We start from the raw sequence: 21,310 nt of genomic DNA, 5'->3' as shown, positions 1-21,310 counted from the left end.
CCAACTATAGCATAATCTAACCAATTTATTAATTAGATAGTAGTCATACGTTTTATGGAAAAAGACCCTTCGATACTATTTCTAAGGTATCAGGATGACATACCTTTATGGTCATAATATCAGATAACTTGTGAAGTAAGATAGCTTGAAATCGAAATCACTTAGAAATCATATCGACCGTAGCTAACGGTGGTGATGTCTAACCGGATCAAAGAAATCAACAAAAATAGAAACAAATTATTAAAAGAGTAGCAAGTTGAATTAATGTTGTCATCAAAGTAAAGGATAAGAAATGAAATTGTTAATTATGAGCCGAAAGCGCCCTATTAGTGTGACTCAAAGGTTCTCATGGAAAAGCCTGAAATAATTGTCAGGTTTCCAGGAAAGATGACTCTATTAGCTTTAACATTTTTACATTGGATTTGACTCTGACGTAGGGTTACTAGTGGCCGCCTATATCAGTGCCTATAGACCAAGAGTAAGGCCTAAAAGCCTGGAGCTGTCTATTGTGTAGACTACAATGGCTACATTCAGAATATATAGAGGAAAAACATAGACTTGAAACCTATTCTTCAGCTTTTAAGGCTTTAGCACCAAAACTGACGAAGAAAGTCATTAAGTAAAAAATGAGTACCTTGAATTGATGTGTCTCTAAAAGCAACCATATTTCTTTCCTTGTTAGTCACAGTGAAGTTTCGAGAACTGTACAAAGTAAAACAGAAAAGGTAATCTCGCTTAGGATAAATGATTCAAACTTCACCAGGAAATTTTCCTCAAAATTGGGTCAGGGTGTTGAAATTTGCCCAGTCTCCCCGGGCCTGAAGGTGTTCCAAAAGAAACAAATGACATTAGAAGTTTATTAACTTCAAAGAATATTTGTAGACCCTCAACAAAATTTTCTACTGGTGGGGTTAGAAAATCTTAGCAAATGATTCAAATCCGACATTGTCGAAATTTTCTTTGTCACGTCGTGTTTTTTTCTCCAACAAAAATATTCTATATGACGGTAATTGGTAGCGACAAACTAAATTTCCCTTTGTTTTTTGTTCTCTTGTAAGAAAATTTTTAGAAAGAATTGTCATATTAACTATATGCTGGAAATTCGACCTTACATATTGAAAATCCTTGATTTTTCTTATTTTTAGGGAAAGTGAGGTTCGCAAGGGGCAACTGCAAGTTTTTTATAAGAAAAAACTGTATAGGAACATAAGGCTTCAAAATTTTAAGAACAAGTTAATGCTTTGTCTTTAAGGAAAATGGACAAAAATACCCACCAAATGGTCAAAATAAGAACATGTTAAGAACGTTTTTAGGCCGTTAGGCTTAAAATACAAACATTAAGAACATATTCAAAGGCTTCAAAAATTTTTGGGATGTTCTTATAAAGTAACGAATACATTTTTAACTGGTGTACAAGCATCTTTTACTTTAGATAGCGAGTTACAATCAAAGTAATTAATATTTGAGATAACAGGGACAAAAATTAAAAAACCACAAAAGATTTTTAAGTGCTCTTTAACTTACTTCTGGAATTAAACTTAAAACTTAGGTAAGTAGGAACTTAGGTCTAAAAGACTAAAAGAATTCCATTAAGGTTGATAATATAGCCTGGAAGTCGCTAAAACTCTCCCAAATTTAATGAAATCCATAAAGTTAAAATACTGGAATCTCAGTTCTCACCCGAAATTTAAAATTTAATTTTTGAAATACCCAAAATACTCAATATATTTCGACCTTGATTGTAATAACAATTTTTTTGAATTTTTTTTGACTTTTGAGTTTTTTGTAAGCCCCGGGAGGGGGAGGTTGCACTCAAGATACACGCTTTTTTTTTAATAAGAATGGTGTAAATCCATTTCATCATGGATATTCTTAACTTTTTTGGGAAAATCATCCTAAAATATTCTTACAGCATTCTTAGGTTAGGATCCTAATTGACTAAAAAATTGTCTAAAAGTGGCATTCTTAGCTTGAGTAGCAAAATTCTATGATGGTGATATTCTTAGCATATTCTTCATTTTTTGGCCATTTTCATCATGGACATTCTTATAAAGTGTATTCTTATAAAAAAAAAAAAGCGTGTAAATGACCTACCATACGTGCAGCCCTTAAGGATATATAAGGGTCGAAATCAGCAAAAATGAGAAAAATTGCACTCTAGGAGTGTAAAATGTCGAAAATCTGACCATATTTTGCCTGAAAATGGTCAAAGTCTTACAAGAAAATGCAGCGTAAGGCTGTTTTTTCGCTCAAATTTTGCAAAACTTTCTCTGCACTGTAAGGGTCCGATTTCAAAGGCCTAATTTTGGGCCGCACGAATGGTCGTTTTTGAATCGAGTGCCCCCCAAGGTTATAAGCCTATGACTATACTATAGTTGCTATAGAAAAAGAAAAGCAGGAGTTCAACTTGACCCCTGATCTACAATCCTGGCCAAAAGTAAATGGAATTCCACTGTTTTTTAATTTTCTACTGTTTTTATGGCTCCTCTCCCCTTCCCTCTCTCTACAATGTTACTGAGTCAAGTTGGACTTAAATTCAACATTGTATAAGGGGGTTAAAGGGGGAACATGTGAATTCATACCAAAAAGTGAATTACTTTTGGTCAGTATTGTATTAATGACACCTTTTTTATTCTTCATTATTTTTCAAGATAATATTCGTTCTAAATAAACACCATGACAAGAACTCTAATTAATAGTATAGGTTAACTAATTACAAGCATCAATAAAGTCATTAATTAAAATAACCAGAAGTGTGTTGTTTGTTGAGCGGGAAGCAGACTCAATTACCGCTGCGGAACCACGGGTAGTGACGGAATAGAATGTTTTATTGTTTTTTTCAACGTTTCTAACAAACGAAAAGGACATTCATATATTTTTTCGTTTTGTTTTTCAAATCTTCTATTTCTTGTTATTCAAATGTTCCCCATGGCAGTAAATACAAAAACTAAACTGACTAAAACTGACTCTCTCTAATTTGATCTTCAAGGGACCAAGAATTTTCCGTAATCAAATTATAAATAATATTTTATACTAATCGTCAGCCGTGCAAAATTACTCGAATCTGATTGGTTTAGAGGAGTGCAATTAATCGTTAATTGCACTATTACCACTTTTTGCACTCTTCGGCGGGGGGACACTTTTGTCCCCTTATTCTTTTCTCTCCCAAGTCATGTGACAGAGACTTTTTTTTACATTAAAAACAAAGACATTTTTTTTCTTCAATATAAAAAAGAACAAAGAAATTTTACGTTACAATAGCTTCTTTTAATTGAAAACAAAGAAAAATTACACTGCAATGTTTTCTTTTTAAACAAAAGAAAAAAAGGAGGTTTTCGAATGTTTACTGACGATTACCTCGGAATCGTATGTTTTGTCGTGCAATTAACGATTAATCACTCGTAACAAAGGAGAAAATACCGTAATTTGCACTCGTCCTTCGGACTCGTGCAAATTACTATTTTCTCCTTTGTTACTCGTGATTAATCGTTAATTGCACTCCAAACCATACGATTACTAGTACTAATTTCTAGCTGAGGGACCGATATTTAAGTTCGAATTACAGAGAGATTCGAATGGTAGAGGATCGAATTAGAGAGAGTTGCCTGTACTTGAAATGTGAATAATATCGCGGGCGTGTCAGACATGAAAAAGAATAAGCTTGGGATCAGGTTCCCCTATTTCGCTTTACAAGGCACACGCACAGCGAGGGTTGTGGAAACACGGAATTAGATACATCAGTCCCGCAAAGGGTGCTTTTTTTGTGGAATTGTTGGGAAGAAGTAGAGCTTTTTGAGATGTCCAAGTCTAGTCTCATTTATGAGTCTCCATTGTTCGTAAACTTTGCCATAAATATCCTAAAATGAGTCACACATGAAGTCACACATAATTCACGCAGAAGATCGTAAGGAAATAGGCTACAACCGTTTAAAAGTCTTCTATATAGTTTTTCGAGAGCTTTTGAATGGTATACATGATACTGTCTGAAAATAAGTTTGAAATTTTCAAAAAAAATCACCCCTAGGGTTTTGCCTGGGGAAAATAGAAATTGTCCAAAAAAAGGGATGTTCGATGTGGGATTTTAGGGGATTTTTTCCTCAGGCATAAGCATCCTATAGAGAAGGTCTGGAGAAAGTTTCAGCTAGATGTTTTTTTTTCCTCAAACAGCCTGTATTTTTGTAACATGACCACAATAATCATGACACAGAATAAAAGTAGAATCAGAAATACGCTTTTCAAGAATAGCCTTGTCAAAATAAAAATGTGAACCAAAACGGAAAAATATCTGTATGCCTCGCCGTAGGTAATTTTGAAATTGGTACCTTCAGAATGCCTATAATGCACTGAAAACTTATCCTTGAAAAATTTTCTTGGGCGGCTAAGCCTCCCCCGTTGCCCCCCCCCCCGGTAGCACTGGTATGAAATGATTTGCATTCTAATTTTTGATTGGTTCGGCCTTCACCCAAAACCTTGATAATTATCATGGTTACTTTTTGTTCTTTGTTGTATGCACACTGAATAGAATTGTGATTTGTCCTCAAAGCCTCATGGTACGATTTTCGGGTTAAAACCAATTTTCCGACCTCCAATCGATCATTGAAGCACAGTAAGTGATATTTTTACTATATTAACCATGTAGTAAAAAGATGGTTCCTTTATATGACACATTAATGATGCCCATATGTCTTTTTTTTGCTAAGAAAACTCATGTTGAAATTTTAAGTAATTATATCCCATTGCCATTGGTTTTTTTCAAATTGACTCAAATAGATCCTAATTGGAAACAATGGAATCATGTTAAATAAGCCTGTGTGTGATTTATCGAGTTGAGAATTATTTAGGAAAATAATTTTCCCTAATAAACTGAGTAAACTTTTTTTTCCTGGGTCGAATGTCCACACGAATCCATACATGCGATTTCGTAATTATTTTCAAAATCAAGTCAAAAACAAGTCAAAAAGTCGAGAAAAATCAAAAGGAAAATAACTTTTTAACAAATTATTTATTCAAACTCCTCAGTATGATATCATGACATTTTTCATATAATCACGTTTTTAACCGGGTCAAGTTAGTTCCAATCTACTTTTTGGGTGATTTTTCCCCTTTAAAAAATTATCGCGACAAAAGTATTTCAATAGATGAAAAGGGTTGATAATGTTATTGGAGAGATCATTTAATAATTGGAAGAAACTTTTTTTAAATATGAAATTTTTCAGGGATACATTAATTTTCACTATGTATTTTATTTGATTATTGTTATAAGTTTTCAAGAGATCTTGGACAAATATCAGAAAAGAGCAGTTAAGACACGGAGATAAGAATATTTTTCATCAATTTAACTTTGAGAAAAAATTTCTAAACGAGAAGAAAAAGAAGCAGAGGCGTAGCTCAAGGAGTTTGCGTTTGGAAACTTATTCGGATACTGGGGATTTTGGATTTAAACCCCTCTGCCTCAGTAACTCGGTGATGCTTTAAAGTTCACCGGAATTGCTATGAGATACTGGGTTTGAATTTGAGGTCTCAAAAACTCACTCGGGGGAAAACTCTATACTTGATTTTCGACAGGGTAGGAAAAAAGTCTGATTTTCCTAGAATTTTCCTATTTAATTTTATCTTTTTGGTATTGCCGGATTGATCGAATGATGCGATTTTTGACCGGTTGGGACAATAAATTTCCAAGTATTGGTTTCGCTTATTTTCCCACTGGGGTTTACAACAAAGTTTTAGTCATTTATCCTCGGGTTATTCACCGGGGCTGACCTACCCGGGCCAATGATACAGAGGTGTTAGTTTGACGCTTTGTGTCGTCGGGTAAAGGGGATGACATTTTTGTATGGAATTGATTTTTTGTGAAGGTGTCAGCTTAATATCACATGGTAAAACAAATAAAGTTGATTTGAGAATGGGTCTTACTTTCTTATGGGAAGGGAAGGTAAATAATCCAAATTGAAATTGAAAATGTAAAACCTGACTCAACAGGTTTATTTGGTCTTATTTTTATTTTTGAAAAAAAGCAAAATTAAAACTTTTCTTTGATCTTAGCGATAATACATAGCAAGATTCTTGAAGACCTCTTTTTTATATGAAACTAGATTATCGAAAACTCGGTAGGGTCACCCAATGACTTGAAAATAGTCTTATTAACAAAGTTTAGTTAGCTACAGGGGCTTGAAATAGCTCCTTTTCTTTCGCCCCCGAATTAAGTAATTTCCTTCTCTATATTAGTAATTGATTCAATAAATTAAACTTAAACTTAAGTACGACGTGAGACTAAATAAAATTATGAAATGACGCAATTTAGAGAAAGAAAATAACTTTTACTAGACTTGTACAGTGAGAAAAAGTTCATAATTATAGTAATGGAATATTGCTAAAGCGACTTGGATCGGACGAAAGACTCAATTTCTTTTATGAAGGCTATCGATATTTGGGTATGAAGTGTCCTAAAAGCTCTGAAAGCAATCCACTCCCTGCAGAAGTGCCGCATTATTTTTTAGAAGGGCTCACTTTTTTTCCTAAGCTTGGCTGGACTACGATTTTAAATATTCTGATTTACGAGTTAAGGTAGAAGGTCTATCACCATATTTTCCTAACACCCTGACTGGTAGTGCTTGGGATTCAAACACAGTCTATTGCGGTGCAAGTCTGTGTTCAAAATCTTCACACTACCAATCGGTTGATTTACTCCAATTTTCACAAAGAAACACACGATGACGAGGGCCTCCTATTTTCGTATTTTTGTGACCAAACCTAGGGGCCAAGGACGGTAAAATAGTGCACCTGAAGCATTTTCGCAAAACACTAAACCTCTCGTGACCTTGATACCCTAGGTGAAAGTCTTAGTTTTATATAAGTGTTCCCGTTTCAAATCTGACACATATCAGGCCGGTGTCTCTCCCTTTTGTTATATTGTGCTGAATATACAGTTTACAAACGTTTTTCTTTTCCTCTTTCTGACCAATCTTGCTCCACATTCGTGCCAATTCAATGTGAAAAAGCTTGTAAATTGGCCAAAGTATCGTCCCCAGTGGAAAAATTATACTCCAATTTTTTTCCCCACTGAAAATAATCGAATAAACCAATTCTCACTGTAAAATATTATTATCCCCACTGAATTTTCTGACTTAAAAACAATGGAATTTAAATGCCCAGCCTAAAAAATAAGGGAATAACAATCCCCTTCGAGTTTCAGTTCGTTTTTTTTACCCCCACTGGCTGAAAAATCCTACCTGGTCTGTGAAAAGGGGGTGTAAGTACCGCAGTTATGTAATACTGTAGTACGGAAATTATACCGTTCTTTAGGATCAATAGATTGTTATGTTAAAATAAAAGTCGCGATTCACAGAATAGATGTTTTGTTATGTTTGAAACACGCTGTGTGGTTATATTCCATGAAATCCCCCCAAAATATTCTTCCTTAAAAAATAATGGAATTATTCTAACAGACATCAAAATAAGTTTGAAACCTCGTGAGAAATATTTTTAACAAATCGTTTAACATTAGCTCTGGTGGGAAACCGAGAATTCTTATTGAAAAACAATGAAAAAGAAACTGTTTAGAATTTCTAAAATAAGAACCATAATAATTTGAAAATGAATTCATTTTTAGCCATTTTTAGGAATTTACGGTTGAATTGTTTAGTGTATTTAAGTGAAAAGGAGCCCTGCTGTAGACTAAACTCGTTTTATTAAATTAACATATTTCATGATGAAATGGGTTTTCAAATTTCTGGTTTAGTAAAAGGTTATAGTTTCGAAAGCTGTTTGAGTTATTAACAATGACAAGTGAATTTCAGAATGATGTCAAAGTTATATAACACGATGGTGATAAAGGCTGTAGACGAGTGACGTCAAATTAGCTGAATTTCAATAGAAGGGGTTAAAACGCCCTACTGTGCTATCTTGGTTATATTTTCAATACAATTTCCATCAGATTGGGAATATAAACTTCTGCAGACAACATTAAGGGCAACGACTGTTTTATAAACAAAGTATTGTGTGGAATAGTTAGGGGCTATATTTCAGTTTTTTTGCTCGATAAAGAAGGTCACACATGAAACATATTATGTAATCTTAAGTAACAAGCGACATAATGAATAAACCATGTGGTGAATACAACGTTTAACTAGGCTACTGGAATTGTTATTGGTTGAAATAAAGTCTTTATCAATCATGTTGAATTTGGAGCCTGGCTATACAGCAAACATTTATATAGGTTGTAATAAGTTTTTATGGGAATGGATTTTTCGAAAATAAATGCATTGTTTTATATCACTTCTTAAAATCCGTTAAAGATGGCATACTGGATAAGTGGGATGGGGGAACCCGGGAACCTAAAGTGGGAACCTAAATGAACACCTGAAAAGTGGGATGGGGGAACCTAAGCGGGAACCTAAATGAACACCTGAAAAGTGGGATGGGGGAACCTAAGTGGGAACCTAAATGAACACCTGAAAAGTGGGATGGGGGGACCTAAGTGGGAACCTAAATGAACACCTGAAAAGTGGGATGGGGAACCTAAGTGGGAACCTAAATGAACACCTGAAAAGTGGGATGGGGAACCTAAGTGGGAACCTAAATGAACACCTGAAAAGTGGGATGGGGGAACCTAAGTGGGAACCTAAATGAACACCGGAAAAGTGGGATGGGGGAACCTAAGTGGGAACCTAAATGAACACCTGAAAAGTGGGATGGGGGAACCTAAGTGGGAACCTAAGTTGTTTAATTATTAATAGAATTGAAATATTTTTCTTTAAAAACAAATACATAAAGATAAGAAAGATATTATATGCAATGAAAGAAAAAACCATAATAAGAACACCAGTTATTTACTTTTTTACGATGGCCCCGAGGTTTCTCCACTTCTAAAAAAAGTTCTGAAAGTTTCAAGAAGAGAAGTAAAAATTTAAAGAAGGGAAGTAAATATTTCGAGAAGGGAAGTAAAAATTTTAAAAAGGGAAGTAAAATGTCTTTAAGTATCGAAATTGTGATTAAATTTCTACATTGGCGAGCTGCCAAAATGGTTTTAACCCTTTTTAAATTGTTTAAAGCACAAGACAACGTCTAAAACACGTGATCCTACAACAAAGATTATATAAATATAAGTACTCTCCCAAAGTGTTTTTATAATTTATGAAAAGCTTTATAACTTTTGCTTAAGGGATAGCTTTAAACGTTTAATCACACTAATCAACAAAATTGCCATTACAAACATCCTCTGGAGTCTGGTAAGGGGTCTCTCTGTAATAACAATAAACTTTCTACGTCAGGGGTTGTAATCAAAACCACGTGATATTTTTGTCACTTTTTACTTCTCTTCTTCATTTTTCAAAGCTTGAAAGAGAAGTAAAAAAATCAAGAAGAAAAGTAAAATTTTCAGTGAAGTAATACAAAAAAATTACTTCTCTTCTTAAAATTTTTACTTCCCTTCTTCATTTTTTACTTCTCTTCTTGAATTGTCTTTTTCTAGAAGTGGAGAAACCTCGGGGCCATCGTACTTTTTACATTACGGTTCGCAAACAATAATGTTGAAAATAAAACAAAGGGAATTTATTTATTCAATTAGCTCAAAAAAGCATGTTTATTTATCAGCAGTTTTATAGTGCATCTTTTTGAAAGGTTCTTTTTAGTAAATTGACTTAATTCACTTAATTGACTTTAAACTTTAAACTTTAAACCGTCATATCTTCAAATCTAGAAGGAATTAGAAGATCGTTCATAGCTCGATGGATAACTTAGAGCCTCTTCTTTCTTTTGCACGGATCTAATTTGCTTGAATACAGAATCTAGTAAAACATTATTTACGATCTAGTTTTTGTTCACTCTTGATGCAATACTGTACACATTGTTTTTTATTAGCAGCTCCAATTTTCGGGTCAGGGCTGGGGTCGCTTAGCATTTAACGGATTCTAGCTCGTTTTTCTTTCTGTACCAACCAAACAGTACAGCGTGTGAATACACTTCATTAATTAAAAATGTTTGATAGTAAAATAGAACATATTGCACGGCTTGCCACGTTTCAATACACATAGATCAATAGAGGCATAGATCCACGGGGGGGGGGGCACTCAAGGTAAACGACCTACCGTACGTGCGGCCCTTTTTTCCAAGCTTCCCAAAGTACACTGTAAGGGTGGAAATGAGCAATAATGAGAATAAGTGCACTCTAAGGGTTTAAAATTTGGTGAAAGGACTGGCTTTTAGAATTTCATCCGAACAAGTGTCATGTTTTAACACTGGGTAAATTTTGGAACATCAAATATGTCCATCCCTATACCTAGCAGGATCTGTTCTAGAACATGTTGACCAAGAAAAAGATCTAGGAGTGATAATCGATAGTGACCTGACCTTTGAAGCCCATATATTCAGTAAAATCAAGAAAGCTAACTCTTTCGTTGGCTTGATTAGCAGGAGCTTCGAATTTCTATCACCAGATATGTTTCGAACGCTTTTCATTGCATTTGTCAGACCCCATTTGGAATATGCACATGTAGTATGGTCTCCAAGGCTAATTAAACATATCAAAGCAATTGAGGGCGTCCAACGAAGAGCTACAAGGCTAGTTAGTTGCTATAGAAACTACTCATACGAAGATCGGCTACGACTCATCAATCTACCTAGCCTAAAGACCAGGCGGCAAGTTGGTGATATGGCGGAAGTTTTCAAGAACCTCCACATTTATGACGAGTCTATAAGATCAGAGAAATTTACTCCTCGAACACGACCACGACGTCAGCATGATTACGAGCTTCAAAGGAACTTTGCTAATGACGGTATGAGAGGCTACCGAAGCAACTCTCTTTTTCACAGAAGTGTGAAACCTTGGAATGATCTAGAAGAAGATATTGTTGAAGCACCATCCTTACAAGTCTTCAAAGAGCGTTTGATAAAAGAAGGGGAGAAAAAACTTTATAAAATGTAAAATCAAAAGTTCTGTTTCATAGAGGTCAATAGACCTGCGAAATATATTGCTATAAAAAAAAAAATAATAAAATAAAAAAAAATAATAATAAAAATAAAAATTTAGGTTCCCACTTTAGGTTCCCCCATCCCACTTTTCCGGTGTTCATTTAGGTTCCCACTTAGGTTCCCCCATAGGTTCCCCCATCCCACTTTTCAGGTGTTCATTTAGGTTCCCACTTAGGTTCCCCCATCCCACTTTTCAGATGTTCATTTAGGTTCCCACTTAGGTTCCCCCATCCCACTTTTCAGGTGTTCATTTAGGTTCCCACTTAGGTTCCCCCATCCCACTTTTCAGGTGTTCATTTAGGTTCCCACTTTAGGTTCCCGGGTTCCCCCATCCCACTTATCCGGTATGCCGTTAAAGATGACAATAGAGAAATTTAGCAGAAGTTTTAGTATAAAAACAAAGAATGTGTTCGAAAAAAGTAGAATATTTTTAGAAATTCTTGGACGCCAATCACAAGAGAATTTTGTATTTTATATTGTCATTTTGGACCATAAAACATTGGGGCCCATTTTGGGTTACCCTACTTGATAAAAATGACTCTTTTCTTTTAATGACCTAATAACTAGAAGATAACAAAAGTCCTTCGTCATAAAAAGCCCTTTTTAAATTTTCCATGTTTCTTTTATAATAACTTCTAAAAGGGAGGGACAAGAGTTTTAAAAAATGGGGAGGATATTGTCATCTTTTCCGTTACAGTTTTATCATCAGAAAAACGAGGATTGAGAAGGTTGTCAAAAATCATGGGATGTCAACGCGTGGTGAACTTTTTTTATTTGGATGACTAATCCTCGGTACGGTTTGAAATATGTGGTTTATACGAAACTTTTATTGATTGACCATATTTTTGAGAAGGTAATTATTTGAAATTTGTTGTTGAAATTTTTAGAGTTAGGGATTTAGTATTTCTTTGAAAATACAAGATTAGGTTTTTCAAGCTTTGGTCATAGTCTTTAATTTTCATGTTTTGAAACACTTCGAGGGGTCTGAAAAGGGAAGCCTATCACTCAAACATGCTATGTATCTGTGTTTATAAGTATAATCCCCTCGAATAGATTTTGGTAACGAAAAAGTGATATTGATTTATTCATGATAACCAAGACGTAATGTTTTATACAGAAGCACCAAGATAGCAAAACGGCAAACAACCGGACTTGATTGGGTACCTCCGTGTGAAACATTACGTCACAAATATCATTATCCATACTTGAGAGCAAAACGGCAGCATTATATCAGTCGTATAAAACATTAAATTAAAGGTTTTGTTTTTTACAAGTGTTCCCGTTTCACAGTAGGTTCCTCTTGCGATTCCTGCATTAATAACACGCATGCGTAATTTGAGTCTTTCTTTTAAACCACATGTAGTTAATTCCCGTGATAAACAAAGAAGAATGAATCCGTAGGGGTGTTTTTGTAATGTAGGATTTGTTAGATAGAGTCCCCTCATATCACTATCAGACAAATATTTCCTATCAGGACAGTGTCTGCCTTTTGTTATATTATGCTGATATAGGCAAAAAAATGTTTTTCTTTTCCTCTTTCTGACCAATCTTGCTCCACATCCGTGTCAATACAATGCGAAAAAGCTTGTGAATTAAAATTGATGAGTAAGCAAACGATATCACTCTTATTTAAAAACAAAACCTTTAAAATGGAAAAGACATGTCAAACAGATTCAATGTCATTTCGTATCCAAGCAACATTGATTCAGATAAGATGTACAATAATGTCAAACAGAAATCTTATTTAGGATGAATATCAACATTTGTTGAATCTCAAATTCAGCATAAAAAACATTCATTCAAAATTGATCATCTTTTAAATTATTACTCAAAAAAATAATATGTTTAGATATAAAGTTGCGGTAAAAGTTATTTTTCAAAAGATGTAAACAATGGGGGTCCATCAAAAGGCCCTTAGATACCCCTGTGGTTAAAAATCCTGTACGATGGAGTGAAAGGGTCATCTCAAATTGGGTAGTGGAGGTCTAAAAGACGAACTCCTCCTTGAATGGTGCAGTTTAAGAATCTCCCGAATCGGTTGATTTTTTATAATATTGTTCAAGATCATTGATTAGGTCACCTAACATTAAGAAAGTGATCCAATACTAAGGACAGTTAAAGTACGCTAAGTTGTCGTGAAGTTCCACCACCGAGGTCAATTGGTTTATACTATACTTATGGCTATGCAAAAGTCCTTTCAACAATGAAACATTTCTCTGAGCACTGGTTGCTTTATTTGGCTCAATCACATCAGAAATTTGAGATTCAAACAATTAGATTGATTAGATTATTGGGCGGACTTTTAGATAGTTAGCCGTAAGTATGTTACAATATTACTGAGGTTAAGCATATCGATATACTTTTGAACGCCGAATGGGGGAATATAATAGACAAGACAGGTTTTGCCATTTTCAATAGTCTATTACGTTTTCCGTTTGTTTTTGAGAGACATCTACCGATACCTAACCACAGATTTATAAAGTCCAAAGAGCTAGATGGCGATCTTTGGCTGAAAAGTGTGCCGTATTTCGGTAGGAAATCCTACCGAGGTCACGTGACATTACAATAAAATTTCAGCGTGTGACCAATATGAAGCTTTGCAAATTTTCGTAAACAACAGGAAGTATATTTCAATTGCGTTATTCACTAAATTTTGCTTGGAAAAGCTTAAAGCACGCAATCTAGCCCTTCGGGCTAAACAGAAATCTGTGTACCTAACCTCACTTCATCACTGTGAATTTGATAATTTAATAAAAGGAAAGGAAGTGACGACTTACATGTACCAAAAGAGATTGCTCTGAGGGATTAATGATTATACATTCCGCGATTGTTTGTCCGTTAATGCTGGAGAGAATCTGCAATTAGAAAATACAACATGATTAGTTTGATTTATTTAGTGTATTTACTGATTGTTTGCTTTCTCAATTACATACATCCGTTGCACTTAAGATTTCCTGAAAGAGTGTTTCTAAGTAAGGGGCCTTTCATTAAGTTTAAGGTGGATTTGTCTCGTTTGAAGTGTAATACAGTAGCATAGGTGTTATATCATAATACTATAATTGTTACGGGATAATACTAAAGGGTATAAACTATATTAATTTGCTTCAGTTTTTTTACCATACAAGACTTTTTCTTAAATTTAGCTGGAGGGCACTCGATTTCTATAAACGACAGCATGTGCCGCCAGAAAATGACTTTTAAAATCGGACCCTTGCAGTGCAGTCCTTGAGCAGTGAAAAGGTACCCTTACAGTGTATTTTACCGAACGTTTCTGAACCTTACAATGTACCCGTCGATGTCGACCCATTGTGCAAAACAAATCACAATGGGTGGCAGATTTTTACTGTCAGACTGCAAAACAGCAGTCTCCAAACACACCCTTACAGTGTATCCAGCTAAAAGAAGATCCTTGTAGTGCACTCTATCAAAAGGTGCATCCTTACAGTGCATTTCGAGGGTCTCGAAAAACCTACCCTTAAGGGTGGCAGATGCCGTGGGTCGAACACCATATGAGTGCCCCCCCCCCACTTATGCTAGACTAAGTTTAATTAAAGCTTCAAATATTGAAAAATTACTTTTTAAATATTTGAACTCAGTGAGGAGGAATATATTTTCTTAGATCTCAAACAAGGGGTGGATCATAAGAGAGGCATCGGCAATAGTTTAAAGAGTCCAATAGTCGACTTAAAAAAGACTAAAGAGAAAAGAAAGAAAATATGTATTTTAACGAATTATCATTTACTCAAAATAAATTCCTAGGTAGATTTTCTATAGTTTGGCTTAGAGGGGAGGGACCTCCCTCCTTCATGAAGTAAACATCCATTTAATTACCTCGTTAATAATAAACAGATAAAGTAATAAATAGGGATTAAAGATACGATATAATATTTAATGTGATAAAGTCAGATTGATGACCTAAGCGGCTTAAAGTGGTGATTAGCTTTAGATTTCTAATTAGTTGCTGCTTTGAGATTGTCAAGTAAAGGTGTTTGTCTCCAGGGATTTAAACCCATGTTTGTAGAAAGTATATTAAAAATTGGATTTTACTTTTCCGTCTGTTTACTTGTCTAATCCTGGAACTATTCATAAAATTAAGGCGTTATCTATCTAATTTGACTACAGCCCTTTGCAGTCCGACATTGTTATTTATGACATGGGAAGGTTTTTGAAGGTGGTAATATTCGTTTTCATTTTTTTCTTTCAAAGGGTCGGTTGTTGAAGGTCCAGTACACTGTCTCTCTAAGGGCCGGTTTTTAAAGGTCCACATACCCGACTTTCTCCTTTGGTACACCGGTCTTTCCTTTAAGGTGACAAGGGAAATGGGCTGAGAGGATAGAGCCATAAACCACCGGTACAAAACGTATAAAACGTCCAGTTAACGTCTCGAGAAAATGCATGGGTGTCAGGTAGGGATAATTATTTGAATTTTATTTTTTAGATCCAAAAAAAAAAACGTACATCCGTTCACCAGGGCAGGAAAAGTTATACAAAAAAAAGTGTGAACTTAGAAGTTCTTGAAACCTGAAGATTCAACATGTGCATGATGAGGATTGAAGTTTTTTTATTGCTCGTTGTGTTCGTTCACAGTAAGTTTACCTTTGCTAGACCTTAAAATTCATATTTTATATACACCTATCAACCATTGAAGTCTGGGTTCGAGTATGTATTCCTCTACCAGTGGATACCCCTTAAAACCCACAATAAAAAGTGGTACCCTCTATCTCAATGTTTAGTAGGAGTGTAAGGCTGAAACTTTTTGTGTTGAAAGTACGTTGTCTAAGATTGTTTTCCCTAGCAGTGATGTTTTGTAGAAAACAGTTTTCAGTTTTTCACGAGGAAGTGAAAAAGTGCAGTTTTAGCTATTTACCCCTTAAAACCTACAAAATGGTTTTTCTCGAATAACTTTTTACAAAAAAGTTCTTTTGACCTCAAATTTTGAACAGTGATTCACTGTAAAGTTACTAATGTTATGAATATACCATTAGTACCTAAATGATCTCAAAAATATGTGTTAAAATCAAAATACCCCTTAAAACCTACAAAAATAAGGCTAAAAACCACAAAGTCCGACCCTTGCTAACGGGATAGTCAAGCTGATGGATACAAATTTGGTGTTGCTTCGTGATTCAATGGTTCAAAGACTTGCTAGAAATTCATTCCCACAACAATATTTTCATTTTTCAGGATTTCATGCCCATAATGCAATTGTGTGTGGTTTTTTCGTCAAAAACGGCTACGAAAGGCCAAAACCTTAATTCGCTTCATTTTTGACCTATGGTTCTAATGTTTTTCTAAATCTCCATCAAATTTGTGACATTTTGGTATGCAACATGACCAGGTTTTGAGAAAGTCGATTTTCAGATTTTATTGATCATCACCATAAAAGTGCTTTAAAGTAGAATTTTAAGGGCCTGTCATTTTCGTTGGGGTCTATTCACGAACATGAAAATGATTTTTTCATACCTACCATAAGTATAGGTATCTAAAAAGTATAGGTTTTATGACCTTAAATTCAATTGTGTAATTTCTAGGTCCAAAAAACCTGATTTTTTGAAGGGATTTTTGATAAAATTTTGAATAACTTCGAATTTTAAGATACTTTAGCATCTTTAAAATCCTTAAAATTTGGTATTTTATGAAAGAACATTTATAAGAGGTTGTAAAAAAGTGAAACATACCACATAAAATTAAATCTGGTAGTTATGAAAGCCAAAAATGCAACATTGTGGGTTTTAAGGGGTATGTGGTTTTAAGGGGTATCCACTGGTAATTAAATACGTATACGATTCACTCTCATTAATTCCATCTTCAAGGTACCAGGAATTTTCTTCGCAGAATCGAATATCAGAGAGTATTTTTGTCGCGGAAAAGAATTTTCATTGATTTAAGAGTCTAAATATCTACTTTAGCAGTCAGTCGTTAACAGTATCCTTAAAAGCTGACCGTGCCGCTAAAAGGGGCCAAGAATATAGGTCGAATTATAGAAGTTCGAGTTACAGAGAGTTGACATTAATTAATTCTCAATATTTTTCCAGCCACCACAGCATCAATCAAATATGAGAAAAAGATACACGAACACATCCTTGATGATTATAACATTGAAATACGACCGGAACCAGAACATGGGAAACCCGTTGATGTTCATTTCGACGTCCGGATCAATAAACTGGTTAAACTGGTAAGTTAACATTTCCTAACTTCGCAAAACGCAGTAAAAAAAGCAAATACTGGTCAGAGAGCCTCCTGCACCAAGCTTGAAGGTTTAATTACCAGCCGGCCTAAGACATGTTTATTTTCGCTAACGCTGCCCTGTTAAAACGCTATACGTCAAAAGATAAGGGAAGAAGGGATATACGAGGAAAAAAGGCTGTGACTCAATAACTACGAAATTATACTTCCCCCAAAGTTTTTGAATCGATCCCTAGATCGCTAATTCTATTTTCGTAATAAGTAGGTACCAGAATACCAATTTCGAAATTTGCCACCCAAATTTACCCAAATTTCGACCGACCTACACCGTCACTGAACACAGAGAGACGAAATGGATAAATATCTGATTTTTATTCTGTTATTTACAGGACGTACGCGAGCAAACATTCACGATCACCGCCTTTACTATGTTTGTAAGTTGAGTTATTTTCTTTTCGTCAAAAATCACGGACTTTTCAAAAATGCACGATTTTTTTCTTAGCAGACCTAATATGTAATAATGTCCTTGTGAGAACCCGTAAATTTTGCTTTTCCACGAGAGGCTCATTTAAAAAAAAGATTTTTCTGAAATCCTAATTCCCAGCTTATTTAACTTGTTCTTAGGGTTTGGCTAAATTTTAGAATCATGGTTTTGTATTTTGTAGAAAAGAGGGTAGTTGTCAGAAGCACTTTGACTAGGAAAAACCTTCCTATCGATTATGATTGACTGATAGGTGTTTCAATCCCATAACCACCAAGTCTCTCTTACCTAGGTTATCTAGACCCATCATATTGAAAGTGGAATTTTAAAAAGTACAATTTTAATCCTGTTATTGAGCACGCATAACCACGTCAATAAATTTCAATATCCTACAGAGGTTTCCTATATCAAAAACGGATAAACAAACATAGGAAAAATTAATCTAATCCTCTATAAATGCTGAGCATTTAGAGGTATATCATTCAAAAGAGGAGGGGTCTACTTTTTTAGGCCAGATTAATTTTATCTTTAGATTATGGGACTTAAAAGATTACAAAACACAAAAATAAAGAATTTAAAAAGGTGGTCCTTAGAAGTATGAGTTCGACTATCAAACCAGCAGGGGTCTATTGGAAAATAGAAACCCAGTTGGCACACAACGTTGTTTAAACGTTAATCTAACGTTATATGGACGTTGTGACCGTTAGATAAACATCGAAACAACGTTGTGTGTCGGCTGGGAAAATAAATATTCAAAGGCATTATTTATACTTTTGGAGAATACTCCATTTATAAAAAAAGATCTTTATCGCCAAAATTTTTACACTATTTAATAAGCCAGGAGCTTGGATAAGAAAAGAAAACCTTTGAAAAGATAGTTTTCAGTGGAGTGATTTATCACTTTTAAAATCTTCAAAAGATTGAAAATAAAATGAAAAATGAAGTTTAAAATTCATTTTTTAGAAGTGGAATGATCCACAGTTGACATGGAATGCAAGCAAGTTCGATGACATTCAACAAATTACAATGAGTGCTGACCTTATATGGACTCCTGATATCGTACTTTACAATACGTGAGTACAGTCATCAAGGCTCTCTTAATCAATGTTCTATTGTTCGATACGCTCCTTTATTCGTCACCGCCAACAAAATCTCTCCGAAACAACACTTCCTTATTCAATGAAAATCCAATTCCCATTGAATCGACTTGGGAGGCGTCGACAGTTATTCTATAAAGAGGCTTCTACTAAGTAAACAAAAGACTAGTCTTGTAGGTTTTCACTAATGTATTTAGATTATAAACCTAACTAGCACCCTATGAAAAAATATATTTTCCAATATCTAGCGCTGATGAAGTGAGCAATTCGCATACGGATTATTACAAGACGAAAGCGTTCATTCAAGCGAACGGTGATATCATTTGGACAAGTCCTGTCACATGGAGAGCTTCATGTTCGTTTGATGTGACCTGGTTCCCCGTTGATAAACAGGTAAATGGACCTTTTCATAAATTACCATAAGAACATCACTTGCCTCGTTTTGAAATTATTGCCATGGTGATTAACTCCCAGTGGATTTTATTAAAACTACTTCCTATTCATAAAAAAATCATTTAATGTCTTAAGAGACATAATCACCATACGGTAATTGTTTGAATACGAGGCAAGTGGTGTTTATGACGTAATTTATAAACAGGTAGATTTTTTTTTAGTATGGTAGCAGGAAATTCTGAACGGTGGTAGAATGCTCGTTTTGAAAACAAAATATCAGAATTTGGATAGCTCAGTTAAATTTGGTCATCTAATCCATGCGAGACATACAATAAAAAAAGTAATATATAAGGAACTGATCGAAGAGGGATGCAATTCGCCATATCGTTTGATATTCAGGGTTAACCTGAAAACTTGACCGAATGTTTTTGGTCGAGAAAAACGAACAGTATAGCAATGTATCGATATTCGGAACTAAAAGGACCAGTGGTCCAAATTATTTGATAATTCATTGATTACATTTTTTCACGTGTTTTCTTTCTCGCAGAGATGTCGGTTGACATTCGGATCATGGACATACACCAGTAAACAACTCTTATTGGAAGAATGGGGCGCACATGGTAGAGAAAGCCAACATGGTACGCTACACTTTGTTTCTTGAGAAAAAGGCAAAAAGTAGACCAGGTTTTAGAGAGAGCAGGATTTCTCTGGATTTTTCTCACTCAGGCTATTTGAGAAACAACATGGGATGCAATTCTCTCTAAAAAGTTCACATGCAGTTGCGTCCCAAAAAAGATACTATAGACCCTAAGGGTCTCCCCTTACTATTTAGACCATCCTTTCATTTCGATCCTTTCTCAATACAAAAACCACAGGAAGTTGGTTCTACTCAAAGCTTCTTAAAAAAGATCGTCTGATAGAGTCACTCAAGTTCTTGTAATTACAGCGAAATCACTTAAACACAATATTGAGTCACTAGAGTTAACTAATATCTTTCAATAAGAAGTCGACAAAACATTCTTTCTTCATTTCTTTAGGCCACTTCAGTATCGAGAATGGTGAATGGAACATCAACGAAATCACCATCATTCCAGAATTCATCAAATTCCCATGTTGTCCTGATTCCTATTCTACATTATCCAAAGAATTCGTTCTGACGCGCCGTTCCTTATACTACTTTTTGTACATCCTATTACCATTGATCTCACTGGCTTTCTTGTTTCTGATGGTATTCTTCATTCCACACGACTCTGGTGAACGTATGGGGTTTGGTGTCACGATCTTGCTCAGTATTACTGTTTACTTGTTGGTCATTTCAGAAGCCTTACCAGAGAAGTCAGATGATAAATCAATGTTGGGGATTTGCTTCATCACCGAGTTTTACATGCTCTGCGCGGCTCTTGTTTTATCTTTACTCACTATGAACTTATTCCGTCGCACATCTCAACCACCAAAAATGCTTGTCGATTTTTATGATTTCTTTCACACTAAAACTAAATTGAGCGGCCAGCAACGAGGTATCGACAAATTCCCCTTAGAATCCGACGGTTATTTACACTGCAATGTAGACGACTCTTCCGTAGAAGATATGGCGTTGACGAAACGTAAACGGAAACTCGACACTACGTACGGTGACCGATCAATCCGTACGTATTCAGAGCAGTGGCAGCGTATAGCGTTTTTCTTGGACCGTGTTTTCTTCTTCACTGTGCTTATTTTGATTTGCATCATTCCGGTTTTCATCACTTCCGCATTAAGTAGATCCGGACTTGGATAATTAGTTTCTGTTGTCAGAGAGAGTATGTTATTGGAAAACGGTGAGCAAATGATGACTTAAATCGCGTCAAAGACAACAAAATTTGATCGATAAATAAAGCATGAAAGCTTATAAAATTGACAATTATCATATAAATAGTATTGTGTGTGAATATGTATTTCTTCAAGGAAAAATATCCATGAAAGGTATCTTATTTCAGAAATTCACCTAAATTTTCGTCGAATTCTGCCTCTTCGTTCAAAAGACTTTCAGAGAGAATTTTTTCGAATTTTCTTTATAGCTTTTGAACACGCAAACCTAATTTAAAGTATAATAGCTCAAAATTTAAGCTAGCCTTTCTTCTTTCTGATGGTGAGAAAGTTAAGAAATATAATATTTTTAGTTTTCTCACTAACTCAATTCAAA

General features: G+C 34.9%; 2 protein-coding genes across 2 annotated transcripts in view; one reads left to right on the top strand and one right to left on the bottom strand.

The window, feature by feature from the left end:
• LOC136807402 (golgin subfamily A member 6-like protein 24) overlaps nt 1-21,310 on the bottom strand; it is a 79,073-nt gene that overhangs the window by 46,781 nt on the left and 10,982 nt on the right. Inside the window, exons 3-4 of the mRNA XM_067063983.1 lie at nt 13,746-13,823; nt 635-702 (exon numbers count right to left, since the gene is read on the bottom strand). The gene's annotated coding sequence lies outside the window, so the exon portion shown is untranslated. The remainder of the gene's footprint in view (nt 1-634; nt 703-13,745; nt 13,824-21,310) is intronic.
• LOC136807443 (neuronal acetylcholine receptor subunit alpha-9-like) lies at nt 16,671-21,093 on the top strand. Its single transcript, XM_067064031.1, has 7 exons — nt 16,671-16,707; nt 17,004-17,146; nt 17,547-17,591; nt 18,602-18,711; nt 18,984-19,128; nt 19,676-19,766; nt 20,166-21,093. The coding sequence occupies exons 1-7, from the start codon at nt 16,671-16,673 to the stop codon at nt 20,903-20,905; spliced, it is 1,311 nt and encodes a 436-aa protein (XP_066920132.1). The 3' UTR covers nt 20,906-21,093.

The sequence above is a fragment of the Clytia hemisphaerica genome, unplaced genomic scaffold (genome assembly GCF_902728285.1).
Source record: "Clytia hemisphaerica strain Z4C2 unplaced genomic scaffold, Clytia hemisphaerica genome assembly, whole genome shotgun sequence".
NCBI classification, from domain to species: domain Eukaryota; kingdom Metazoa; phylum Cnidaria; class Hydrozoa; order Leptothecata; family Clytiidae; genus Clytia; species Clytia hemisphaerica.
Note: the sequence above shows the minus strand (reverse complement) of the source record. Positions and strands in the feature narration are given on the sequence as shown.